The 13282-nt window shown below is 39.8% G+C and overlaps 1 protein-coding gene across 8 annotated transcripts in view; it reads right to left on the reverse strand.

Moving 5' to 3' along the window:
• inpp4b (inositol polyphosphate-4-phosphatase type II B) overlaps positions 1 to 13282 on the reverse strand; it is a 218774-nt gene that overhangs the window by 39921 nt on the left and 165571 nt on the right. For all 8 annotated transcript variants that reach the window (XM_063883246.1, XM_063883249.1, XM_063883245.1 and 5 more), the window contains 2 exons: positions 12530 to 12677; positions 4747 to 4877 (listed from right to left, as the gene is read on the reverse strand). In XM_063883246.1, coding sequence (XP_063739316.1) covers positions 4747 to 4877; positions 12530 to 12677 — 279 coding nt within the window. The remainder of the gene's footprint in view (positions 1 to 4746; positions 4878 to 12529; positions 12678 to 13282) is intronic.

Here is a 13282-nt window from a genome sequence, read left to right on the forward strand (position 1 = left end):
TCTTCCTAAGGTGATAACAGATTTGCTGCTCAGTGCAAATGTAAACAGATGCCATTTTCAACCAGTAAATATACAATCTGTTGACTTAATACAGGGAAGACAACAACATGAGCTCCACATGGCCAGATTCAAAGGGGTTTTACGCCTTTTTTTGAGGCACAGATGGGACACAAGCAGAGGCAGAGGTCAGATTTCATATGTCTACGAGACTACAGCCATGTTGGCAGCATTTTAAGACCTGTAAACTGTGCTGCTTTGAGCTAAATGCTAATAGCAGCAGGATAAACATGCTAACAGTGACCAAGCTTACATGGAAATAGGTAAATTGAAATTGTGGCCCTAACTGGACTGTCGAGAGGGTCACAAAGGTCATTAGATTTGTTCCTCAAGTTACCTTTAATATGTGTCGCTAAATATATTTTCGAACCATCCATCCATCTGGTTTTTGAGACCCATCAGTAGACAGACCGACATTACCATCTATAGCCGCCAGTGTGGTTATAAGAACTCTTGACCTACATGCTGTTCGTGCAAATGCCGTCACCCACATAGTCTCCGCAGCGTACATCGACACATCGCTTAGCTAGGAGGAGCTTTACCAAAGGCCAACATTCAAGTCAATGGCTGAGCTGTCCTCCCTGCTCACTGGGCTCTCAGTGTCTGCACCGAGCTCTAGGGACCAGGCTAATCGAGCTAGTGACTGTTGTAGGTTAGATGAATTAGCCATATCAGATCCCCATCTGTTGGCCCAGGTGGGCTGGCGATTTGACAGAAGAGCTGCAAGCGAGCAATACTGACCAACATCTGGCCACCATCTTCCAATCCATCCTGTCATTTCTTTGCTCTTACCCCCTCTTCTGTACTCCTTTGAATCCCCTAGAAGATGAGCAACCTATATATCCTGCGCTATAAATGTCTGCCTGGGTGCCTGAGGACATGTTGAAACAGAAACCTAAGATCACAAACTACAAGAAGAGCGTCTTGTAAGTTAGGGCTATCAGACCAATGTAGGTCTGGAGCATGGTTAAGGGTATCATCTTTGTGGTCCTGTGGCACAGGCTGCACAGCAGGACTTTTTAATCAATCCAAAGTTAGATATGATATAGACATAGAGGAGGATTGGAAACATGCTGTGAGGGAAGGAGGTTCAGAGAGAAGCAGGAGTGACTCATGTCTTCTCCTTTTTTTCCAATTTGATTCAATTTATGTCCTTCAACATTGCGGTCATTACTTTTAAGGGCCGTTTTCTGTAGCTAAATGAAAAAGAGAAAAATGTCTGGACACACTCACCTGGAGGACACAGACTGTTGTAAGAATACAGATACTCAAGAGAGAAAGAAAGGTGTGAGCCTTAATCTACAATGTGTGGCTTTAGGCTTTAAGCTGAAGTCATCCCACAAGTGGAGTTTAAGAGTGACTGACAGTTGTGTGCAAAGAAGTGGCAGTGCTGGAGGTCCAACAAACACAAAGCTAAAGGGATTACGTGGGTGCCTTAAATTCGCCGGCTGGTAAACAATGAAAGTAGGGATGATTAATTTATGAATGGAAAGCAGTTATTAGAGTAGCTGAGGTCAGCTCTTGCTAAAAATGTATAAAACGAAATCAGTGAGGGTGCTGAACCTGAACATGGCGACTCAAACTCAACATCCCGGCGAAGACTTTCTCTTTTTTCTCTATTTCTCTGCTGTTCTTACAAAATAGGTTAAAAACTGAAAAATAAGAAAGGCCCTTATCTGCACCATGAAAGCGTACGGACCAATGATTCTTTTTTTTGTGCATGAAAATCCTTCTGACTTCATAAACATTAAACTAAATGCGTCAGCTTCTAATTTGGAAATGTAGTCTTTGTCAAGGACAGCAACCCTCATTGCAACATGCAAACTAAAACCTGATCAACTCTTCATTTTATCCTCGTAGACATTTGTGAGAAAGTGTTAAAAATAACAGGGACATTGACCCCAAAGTCTCATAAGTTCATCCTTGGGTTGAAAGAGATGTTTGTTTCAATTCCAACAAATTCCTAAAGGCATTTACAAGAGTGTGACTGACATACACAACCAGAAAACATAATGTCTCTGGCCTTGGTTTTTGCTGGCACTGAGTCATAAAACTGTAGAAATTAAACAGTTGGAGCACAATATATTGTGCATCCTCCCATTCATTTTAAATGGTTACTTAAATACTATATAATAGATACATGTGTGTATTAGTTTAAAAGACGTCCTGCTTGCATTTACTTTTTATATGTTGGGCATTGGGGAAGTAGCATCACATTGGTAGATCCCTTTGTGAGTACATGCAAGTTAAGACAACCTCACAAAGGGCTTCAGTTTTGTCAGTTTATTCAGAAGACATTTTAATGGTATTAAACATATGCTATTTTAGGCAATGTAATGTGGGGATCAGAATGAAGTTAGAAGAAATGTTAAGAAGTGTTTAAGTTACCGGTGTGACGTTCTTTCTCAAGCTGGAACAAATCAAGTGTTCTTTAAGGGGTACGGTATATATTCAATTTAAATGCCTTTTGAAAGCTTTATTGTTATGATGTTTCTATTCATTTTATCTTACTCTACTTTTTCATTTACTGTAATCACGTGGTTTTATTTCTCCTTTTTTTTTTATCGCCATATCATCTCATTAAATTAAATGAACTAAATATTTTGACATATTCTGTCATGTGTCCACGTAGCAGTCGGTGAATGACGGTGCAACATATCATTATTAGTAATATGTATTTACTCAATGTTTTTATATATTCTAAATGCTACAAACGATTACAATATTATTACATTTTCCTCACCCTCTATGCTGTGGGTTGGTCAAAAAATCAACCACATCCCAGAAATGGTGGGGACACGTCCACCGGTGTAAATGACATCATGAACCACACACTAACGTCTCGTGTGGAATACGTCGCTCAATGCTTTGATTACTTTGATGAACAATATTTTCATTCCTTTTCCCTGTCTTTTCTCACCCGCTGGTCTTCACCCTCAAACTGTCTCCACTCACCACCTTTTTTATTGATATTGCTTATCAATAATTAATCTGCAGCGGCGCGCCCCCCCCAACTTCTTTAGCGATGTCCGTCATCCTGCTGAATTAATGCAGGCCTGGATAGAGTGGTGAGTTGTGCAGGGCGTTCTTTTGTGTATTGCAGCATCTGCGCCACACAAGAGACTTGTCAGGAACTATAATGACCAATGACACATTATCCACCGCCCCCTGCCTCCCCCCTCCCCCTCAGAGCTCAGGCAGTGCAAAGGCTTAGAGGCCATCATCTCTTATCAGCTGGGCAGTGCAAAGCGGCAGAGACAAATATCTCATTATGGAGATGAGAGTAAATCAGAGTAAAATTAATCAGTAGCCATAATGTCCATATGCACATAGGACACTAAATTATGCAAAGGAATAGATAATGAAGAGGAAACAAATCCAGAGTCACTGAATGCTCTGTAAGCTTTTGTATGTCAGTTTTTTAATCTCTATTATAATTTTAGTTGGAGATCATTCAGATGTTTTGTTGTGGGCAGAGACACAAAATGTACGGACACCTGAACAGGGCTAGTGCCTAGGATTTAGTTTTCTACTTTTGAGTAATCAAACTAAACACAGCAGTAAGTCTCTAAATACATTACAAGCATCTCACTGGCAGTCTGAGGCTCAATCACAAGTCCAATGTTTCCTTGTTTGGTGTCAGAAGCAAACGAGAACCAGCCTAATTACTTTCCGTGCTCACATTAAAGCTAATTGCGTGGATTACATTTATTATGTAAAACATTTGCAGAAAAGTGTGCAGAAATATTTGCATACCAAGCAGAGCACATAATATTTATAAGCTCATATTTGAAACAGTTTTTTTTTATGTGCACTGCAAATGTTTAGTTCCAACAAAACACACAAGTGCAAACACATTTCAATTGCCCCCGATGAAACCTTTGTTGCTATGGAAACTCTTCGACAGCCAGTAGATAAATGAAACAACCTCGCAATAAGCTTTCCTTTGACACAAATCACCCAGAATCTATCGTTCGACTCAGACTTGTCCTCTCTGTTTGGGGCTCAACTTCACAGGTCTCGGGACGCTGCTGTTGTTTCTTTAAGCTATGATGGAGTAACTGGGTGAACTCAGGGAAATTATACACCGTACACCTATACTTACTCGTATAATGTCTCTAAATTTAGGGAATGTACATTATAGTGAGAGACGACTCTGACTACAATCAACTTTTAGTAAAAAAAAAAAAAATTGCATATCATATTTATCTGAAACAAGAAAGAGTTTGTTGATTTGTAAGATACGCCGTTTTATCCACCAATCTCGCTCATGTGCTCCACTTCAACATTAGATAGTACTACTCTATACACTATGTGGCATTTAAACCTTTACAGGAACTCAAGATGTTTTAGTTTACATTCAAGTACTTACAGTGACAGGAGACATTTTTCTTTATGTACTAGGTTACTCTATAATTGTATTATATGGTGTTGAGATATTCTGTACACACAACACGTATTTCACGTCTCTCCCTCTTTGGACAGGAATCTTTCCTCAGTTGCTCTTCCTGAGGTTTATTCCTTTTTTCCACATTAAAAAGATTTATTTAGGGAGTTATTGTCTAAAAGGGACAGATGTTGTTGCATACAGATTGTTAAGTGGAGACAAATTTGTGATGGTGAGCTTTATTACTTTGACTTGAATATGTGTGTGTGAATAAATGTGTGGATACATTGTGAATGTCATACCAGTAATCTTGTCCAGCTCAGCCAAAGTCTCCTGGTAGGAGCTGATGATTCCTCCGTATCGGGTCATCACCTCTTTTCTTAAGTTGTCCCAGTGAGGAGAAAGCTCCCCCAGCTCCCTCAGGTCCCGGACCCTGCAGAGAAACACACATCTGTGAGGACTACCATCTGTGAGGACTACCATCAGTAACGTACACAAACATGGGTTATCTTGCTTTAATGCATAGCTTATCTGTGTTTAAAACACACTAAGATTTAAAACAATCCAATGTAAGGGAGGAAAAGCAATACGTGTTATAGTAATGATACATCTAACGTTAGGTCACCTGCATGCTTCCCACACTCGTTCCGATCAAAGTTTTATAGTTGGGTATAAAACAACGATGAACATTGAGGTAAAATACAGATGCAGAATACTGTCTGAACTAAACTGAACCTCAGGCTAAAAGCTTGTGCTCACTTATTCAATCTTCCCTGTCAGATTCATTGCCTGCTCCCGCACCTTTTCTACCTTTACGTGTAAAATAAACCCATCCAGTCTTTACTGGTGTCACTGGAGTGATCTGTCTGCTGTCCCTTATCTAGCTGTTTCTGAAGCCTAAGGCTAAATTCATATGTGCTCTTTCTTTAGGAAATAACAGGGGTTGTGCATGTTTGTGTGTGTTAAGGGGGACCAATTTGCCCATGTACGGCCTCTTTCGTTGATTCATTATTTGCATCAAGTGACATCAGATGGACATATCATTCAGGAACTAGCCCTCAGGCATCCATTGAAAAGTAAATTGCAGCGATATTATAGAAAATTAGAGGTTGAGGAGGTTCAATATGTAATTGAGGAAAACAAACACTGTCATATGCATTGCTTTCATGATAACTGGGCCAATTTTCAGTGATTATACATCATACATTTTGTATAATGTATGTCTTAAAATGAAAGGCTGCCCGCCTGTTGGCTCGACTTATTGTTAAGACTGGGAATAATTGCTTGAATGCATAATGCAGTAGTTATTTCTTTGTTGTAGTTCAACTACTACAACAAACATGAGGCGCTCACGGCCACGCCGGACCATTTCCTGGTCTCCTCCAGGTAAGGAAGTTATTTTTAGATTACTTTGAAGTATTTCAATAAAAAGCAGAGCGCAATCAACATAGCAGCAGAGATAAAGAGACAAAGTAAATCAAGGTCATTTGTATCAAAAATGATGATCAGACCCAGTGTTTTCAATGGTTTCAGCCAAATCACTCACATATCCTTATGTAGTTTTAAACTTTAAATGTAATTTCTTTACACCCAATTGGTACTAGAGCTAGACTGATATAATCTTTATTTATATAAGCCTGCAGGCAAGTTTAGACAGACCAATCTGATGGTACACTCACACGGCACAGTCTCTCTTTAATCATGGAGCTGTGTTTAAGCAGTCCCTGCTCCGCTCACTCTGTGGGTGCATGCCTGCTGCCTTTGTTGTTGTTGTTAGCATTTCCAAAACCCCCACCTCCACCTCCGGCCTAGCATTACCCTGTAAGCTCACAGCCCACGTTCTCCTACAGGGGGTAGTTATTTATCGTTGTTACTCACTCAGTTTCCCAATGTTTCCTTGCGGGAAGTTAGTAAGTAATAAGACGTTGCAAATACAGTATATTATGCCAAAAAGGATTAAGCTAATTCAGGAACAGCATCTCGATCACATAGCCGGCTTTGAGGGAGCACTAACATGTTAAATGATCACTTGTCAAAGGAGCCCTGTTATACTCATTTTCAGGTTCATATTTGTATTTTGTGCCTCTTCTGGGACATGTGCTCTATTGTGATTGCTGAACCGCTTATAGATGTCCCGCCCCATGTGTGCGAGTGATTGCAAATAGAAGTGCGTGTTACAAAGTGATGTCACTGTGTTGCAGAAATTTAAAAAGGGAGGAAAATGGACATGTTTAAGGCGGGGGGGGGGGGGGGGGGGGGGGGGCAATTAACATGCATAAAAACACTGCAGAAGGAAAAGGGCCTCTTAATTTGATGAATAGTATGTATATTGGTCACAACACAAGAATAAACATTGCTAACAGATGTTTTACTTTATGTCAATATCAGTTTCTACCTCAACAACCCAGTGTTGGCCAGGCTCTAGTAAACACCACAAATGAATTCCAATTACATCTAATCTTTAGGAGCAAAGCAGAAATCTCAGGGTGGGATACTTAAAATATGGCAAATTAGCCAAATATCATCTGCATTGGATGCAACAACTAGAGGTAATTGAGAATATTTATTACAATTTGGGTAAACTGACTCTTAACATACACACTCCAGCAGAGTGTGCAATCAGCTTACTTCATATAGCAAACATTGCCTTATAATCTTCAAGCCCAGCTCAAAAAAACACTGAACCCTCTGCAAAACTAATTCTACATCACATACAACACTTTCCTCATTCCTCGCCTCTTTGTACTTCTAAACAAACCTGCAGCTGGAAACAACCTTGAGGCAGAAAGGCGCTACATGCTGCACGATTCTGCCAACACGCTCTGCAGGTGGTTGTAAGTAAGTTATGCTCATGGCAACGGAAGATAGACAGGGGGCTTCCTCACAAGGGGAAGTACACTCCAGATTACCATGAGCCGAAGGAGCTTACAGTACCATGGGCAGCGGCACAGGCGTGTGACTTAAGGTTATTCAAACAAAGCATCATTTCTGCTTTTGGTGTGTAAGTGGTACATGAAATCCCTCTGAATTATCAAGAGATCGAAACAAAGATCAATGATGAATACACCTGTTTATTTACAAGATGGTTAAGAGGTTGCCATCTTTGGAGAGAATACAAAACAACTACTTATTTAATACAAAATATATTTTTTAAACAAATGCAAGCTAATGGACGGCAGCTTTGAGAAGATTTCCCAAATAGAGAGAAATGTATAAACACTTGAAGGGACCCATAACACCATGAATGAGCCACTATAGCCATTTAAGGGTCTATGATCTTTACTTATCTAGTTTACATATAAGTTGAAACATGGTACTTCTTCCTTACATTTCCCTTTATTAATGCTATTCACAATTTTCACTATGGATCTAAAACCTCTAACTATGCCTCTCAGCCACCGCCATAGACTATTGTCTCCTGAGAGATTTTTCATTTAGTTTTGGGAAGTTTCGAGTGGAGGTCAGGGTGGATGATCCCAGTTTGAATAAAAGAAAATGGTTAAAATAATGGGGAAAAATATCTGCTTGCTAAATAAGTGTTATAAGGCTGAAGGATGTAGGGTAGAGTGATACAGTCTCACCTCCTTAATCAGAGGCCTTTTGTCTGGAGAGCGTGAAGGTGTGATTGGGGAAAGGTGAGATAAGAGTCTGTGTAGGCTGATTAGCTGTACGTATGTGACAAAGGTCACAACGTGGATCAGGTCTCTTCCTGTTACCTCTAAAGGCAGACATTTGAGAAAAGTATTCCATCTACAAGTTTACTATGTGATTTCATTTTCTTGGTGCAATAGTTTGAGGGGATGGTGGATTACGGCCCCTGTCCAAACTGCGTATTTTAATTCCCACTACAAATATTTATTCTTTATTCCATTCAAACACCACAGAAAATTCCTTGTACGTTTCAAACTACTTGTCAGTAAACATTATTGTGTTTTACTGAATTCATACAAGAAATGATCCATTTTCACATTCTATACAGTACTGTATGGCTGGTTTGTTTTTTATATGTAATGCATGATGAGTGTCTGATGGATATACATTCATTAAATATATAATAAGGTTTCGTCTAAAACAGGGGCGCCTTCTTACTTTCTACTTTACTAAAATGCGTGATGCCAGAAATTAATATTTGTGTTCGTCAAAAACTGTATAATTACAAAAGAATATGAAAATCGTGTCAGACAGTCAGACGGCAGAGACAGCTTTGTTTTTACGGAGCTACGAATAAATAAAGGATGGATGTCCGGTGGGTCTGCCTGATGATGAGTGGCAGGCAGCAGGCTTACACTGAAACTGTGTTTCAGATCGTTTCTATTATTGTCCTTTTTTCTGTAGAGGAAGTAAAGAAACCGTAACTCTGTACTTTGTTGTTGTTTGAGGTGCAATATATGACTCAGCAGCTTCAAAAAAAGAACATTTTATTTTCCACTTCGCTCTGATACTCATTTTGGCTGGAAAGGGGGCGGGCTGTAATTTTGACTGGAAGTGACGTCATACTATATTTTTCTAGAAAACCCCCAAATAATTGCATTCTGTTTGCAACACTTGACTTGAGAAGACTGAAGAGATATTTAATAAGTAGATTCAAATAGAAATATAAATTAATTTACAAAAATAATTGAAAGATGAGAAGAAGGAAGAAAGGGAGTTAGGCTAATGAGAATGAAACGTTTCTTAACAATAATGATTGGGATTTAATTCACAGACACATGGCTGATATATTCTAATCATTCATTTTGACTAAAACATGATGCAGGGAGAATATAGCGATGGATAAATATCAAGGAGAACAATATGCTCAAATTGACTTGAACAGACGACTGAGGCAACAAATACATTTCATAAAGAGCAGAGGCCTGTCATGCGGGCATATTTATTTCATGGTGCGTTATAGTGCCTGTTAAGTTTAATCACAGAGGGCTTTGTGTGCGTGGAGCGATAAAATCTGCGTGAGAAGACTGAAAAGCAACCCCTTTGTTCACAACCCTGCAGCTTGCAATGAAAAAACAAAACAAAAGCAGACCCATCCAACAAGCAGTCATTAATACTGATCCTGGACGTAGAGAACGATTGGAAACAGTGAAGCCCGATGTCAAAATGTCGCCTGTATGATCTTCAGTTGACAACTTGACATACAATCACAGTACGTATTTATTAACAAGCAAAGAACGGACAGGATTTTTTTTCCACTAATGAGAAAGCAGACAGCTCGTAATGAATGGGGTTTAATCGACACCCACACACTGACACTTTACTACACGTGCATTCATTATCTTACCACACACACGTGCACACACAAGAGGAGTCATAGCATCTTCGCTGGAGGAGAGACGGGAAATCATCCACCTCAGTGTGCGCAGACTTAGATTAAAACATGACTGTAAACATCAAAGCGCACAAACACAAGGAAGAAACATCCAAGATTATCTCGGAGTGGTGAAGCAAACTAAGCCACCCACCATCCGCCGCTGCTCTCACAACTTCGCAGCACTAACTGAATCATTAAAAAACCCAGAGCTAGTGCCGCAGTCAGGCGGGCTGACAGGATCGGCTAAATGGAAAGGCACCGTGGAGAAAGACAACATTTAAAGAGGATTATATGAGAGATGCTTAACCGAGCTGGAGATACGGTACACATCCCTGTTAATAAACAAACATCGTATATGGGAGTCACGCTTTGGAGCCTGCTGTGTGTTCAGGAGCTGTATTAAAAAGATAAGTCATTTAATAAATAATCTATAATTGTCTTCTAAATTTAGTCGTGATCAGTTTTTACAGGAGCTCATCTTTTATTAAAATAGAAATCAGGGTTAGAAATGCCTTTTAGAGTTTGATTTTCTTAACAATAATCAACCTTTCAATAACCCTGAACAAATTGGACATACTGTGCTCACATTACCTTATTGCATTTACAATGAAATAAAAAACACTTTTAATTGCTTTGTGTTGAAATGTGCTACGGAAACATGCCTTGATAAATATATGTTCTACTGTTGATATGTATACATTTACTGTTCATATTTACCTTTTTATTTTAATATATTTAATTGGCAATGGTAATGGCCATTAAACTGCTGCACATTTACTAATATGGGACAAAAAGGAGTATATCTAATCTAATGTGGGAACCATGGTCTGGGAAAGTGAACAGGTAGCCTGGTAGAGGCACTGATAACACATCTCTGCTCGTCAATTAGTCAATACAAGCTGTGTGATTGTTCCTTTGTGTGTGTGTGTGTGTGTGAATGTGGCATTGAACTCCGCGTGACCCTTAAGGTGCAAACTGTGATTACAAATCAAACTCTCCTCCCACGACTACGAAGTTCATCACAATCCCTGATTGCATCTTATTGTGTCTTCTCTTTGTATTTAAACGAGTAAAGTGTGGTTTGTGTGGATGTCTCTGTGTTGAATGGGTGAAGGGGGGGTTGCCACGGACAACAGGCCAGTTGAGGAATGATACGCCTTGACAAACACTGGTCGCGTCGGTAGGAAGCGAGCGCGGTCGGGGTCTAATTACGGGTTCACACTCAGGGATTGGTGAAACATCACCTCCCTCCGTCCCTGTCTTAACCTGGACTTATTCTCACACACTATCCACTGGGCTGCACATTAATTGCAGTTATGTCCTTGAGTCCCATCCTGTTCTGATGCAGTAGGATATGTGTCCCCGAAGTTATTATTCAAAAAGAAAAATAATGATTTTAGGCCACTTGGTTTTGCCGGTTTTCAAAACTGGTGGAGTCTTGGAACAAAAAGGAGACAACAATCTCCTCCACAAAGATGGGAAAAAGGCAATCTACTGACTTCCCCTCATGAGTTTCTTTGGCTGCGCTCTTAACAGAGGCACCATTTACTGTATTTCTCTGGTGTCTTTCAACTACATTTCATCTTGCAACCTTATCTATAATCCTTTTCTGATAAAATAGCTTCTCGCTGTCCCCAGCTTCATGGAATTGTAATATTAACCTTCTTTTCTTTCTTCCCCACAACGAGATAAACAACGAAACAAAGTTACAGGGGGAGTACACTTAGCAAGGGACAGGATGTATATGTTTTTAGTTGGAATATTGAATTATGATTGAGTCATTTTAGTAACATTACTGAGGCATTACCCTTAATAAGGAACTATATCTGATATCTACCGCGTGACCCAAAGAAATGTAGTGTAATTTCTTAGGTTGCTAGCCAAACTGATAACGCTAATTACCAGAAATGTCAAGTCAAATACATGGTAGCTATATTGAGTAGCATTTTAATATAATGTTTGGATCAAGGCTAGCAAACCACTACGACTACAGTACATTTCTTTTGAGGAACGTGTGTTTTTCAGGTCACTCTCTCTAGTCTTCCAGAGCAAGTGGCACTGCTCTGCATGAATGGGTGAAAGAGTTGTAGTATATGTAAAGCACTTTGAGGGGTCGTAAAGACTGGATAAAGTGCTATATTTAATACACTCCATTTACCATTCTTATAAAGGTGGAAAGAGCCAACAATTTCAGAAAGGACATCACTCACATGCATGTGTGACTTCATTCACTGCTCAGAACACCATCACTCAACTATATCTAACATAGCAGAGAGCTGTTTGCTGCTATTGATTCATCCTCCAGATCTCATATACAGTTTAGTTCCTTTAAGTCGTATAAACTAAATATTTCGGCTGATTAACCACCGGTGACAGGATGTGTAAGGGGCCTTCCTACAGAGCTTTATGAGCGAGTGTTTGAAAGAGAAGATGTTCATCATTCTCTGGATTCATCGGCATAGGAGCCTCTTTTGAAGTGTTAAACAGATCTGAATAATTCACCCCTCTTCAAATACAGGCGGAACTTTTAAACTATCATTTACATCAGTGAACTGGGTCGGGAGTGACTGTTTAGAAACCAAACACACACACACACACCCTCCTACTGTACACATAATGAGGCAACACCTGGTTGGAGTTTACTTTAAACTTTGGATTGTTTTCCATTGACTGGTTAAGTTGATGAATCCACAAACAAGGAAATTAGCTTTCTGACGCAACAGGAGAGCTGGCAGTCACATCCAGAGGATCAACGGTAACATTTGAGAGTGACTTACCTGCTCATGTCCTCCTGAATATACAATGAGAGCAGCTGTTTGGGGATGCTAAACGACAAGGTGCACTCCTCCATTTGTTCACGCACCAGCATCCACTTGCTGTCCACGGTTTGAAATCTGTACACCTTGCATATTGGGTTCTTGAACACTGAAAGAGGGAGACACAGGAAGAGAAGAAAGGCATCTGATAAATCATAAAATATAAAGCGTTCTTATCAATGATAATTCTGACTTTCTGAAGGAACCATCTCTGACTGCCGGCATCCTAAATGACATACAGACAGAAAATCTTCAAAAGTCACATCAGGTTTTAAGCATAAATTAATATCTTTAATCAATAAATGTGTCTGCCATAGATAAGGTGTAGCTCATCTTCCAATTCATACTCTTTCCATCTCAGTGGCTGTTAATCTTTGCAATATTATTTCCCTCTTTGCTGGCTAACACCCTGCCATTAAACCCTGCTCAGATGCAGCCCCATCTTCTTAATTTTTTTTCAAAATGGCTAATAGCAGCAATCGAAGGCTGGAACCCAACACAGCTCTAATGCTCTTATCTGCATGCTAGCAGCAGAGGGCAAGGAAGCCGTCTGCCTTGAACAGTGTTTACCACTTCTTTCCATTTCCACAGCTGTAGTCATAAAGGAAGTCACTCAATAAGTCGGAGCTGAAGCACCTGGGGTGAAACGTTGACAATCTCGCTCTAGGCAGTCAGACATTCGTGGCACCAGTAAAATGTTTTCGCTTGAATATA

The sequence above is a fragment of the Eleginops maclovinus genome, chromosome 5 (assembly GCF_036324505.1).
Source record: "Eleginops maclovinus isolate JMC-PN-2008 ecotype Puerto Natales chromosome 5, JC_Emac_rtc_rv5, whole genome shotgun sequence".
NCBI lineage: Eukaryota > Metazoa > Chordata > Actinopteri > Perciformes > Eleginopidae > Eleginops > Eleginops maclovinus.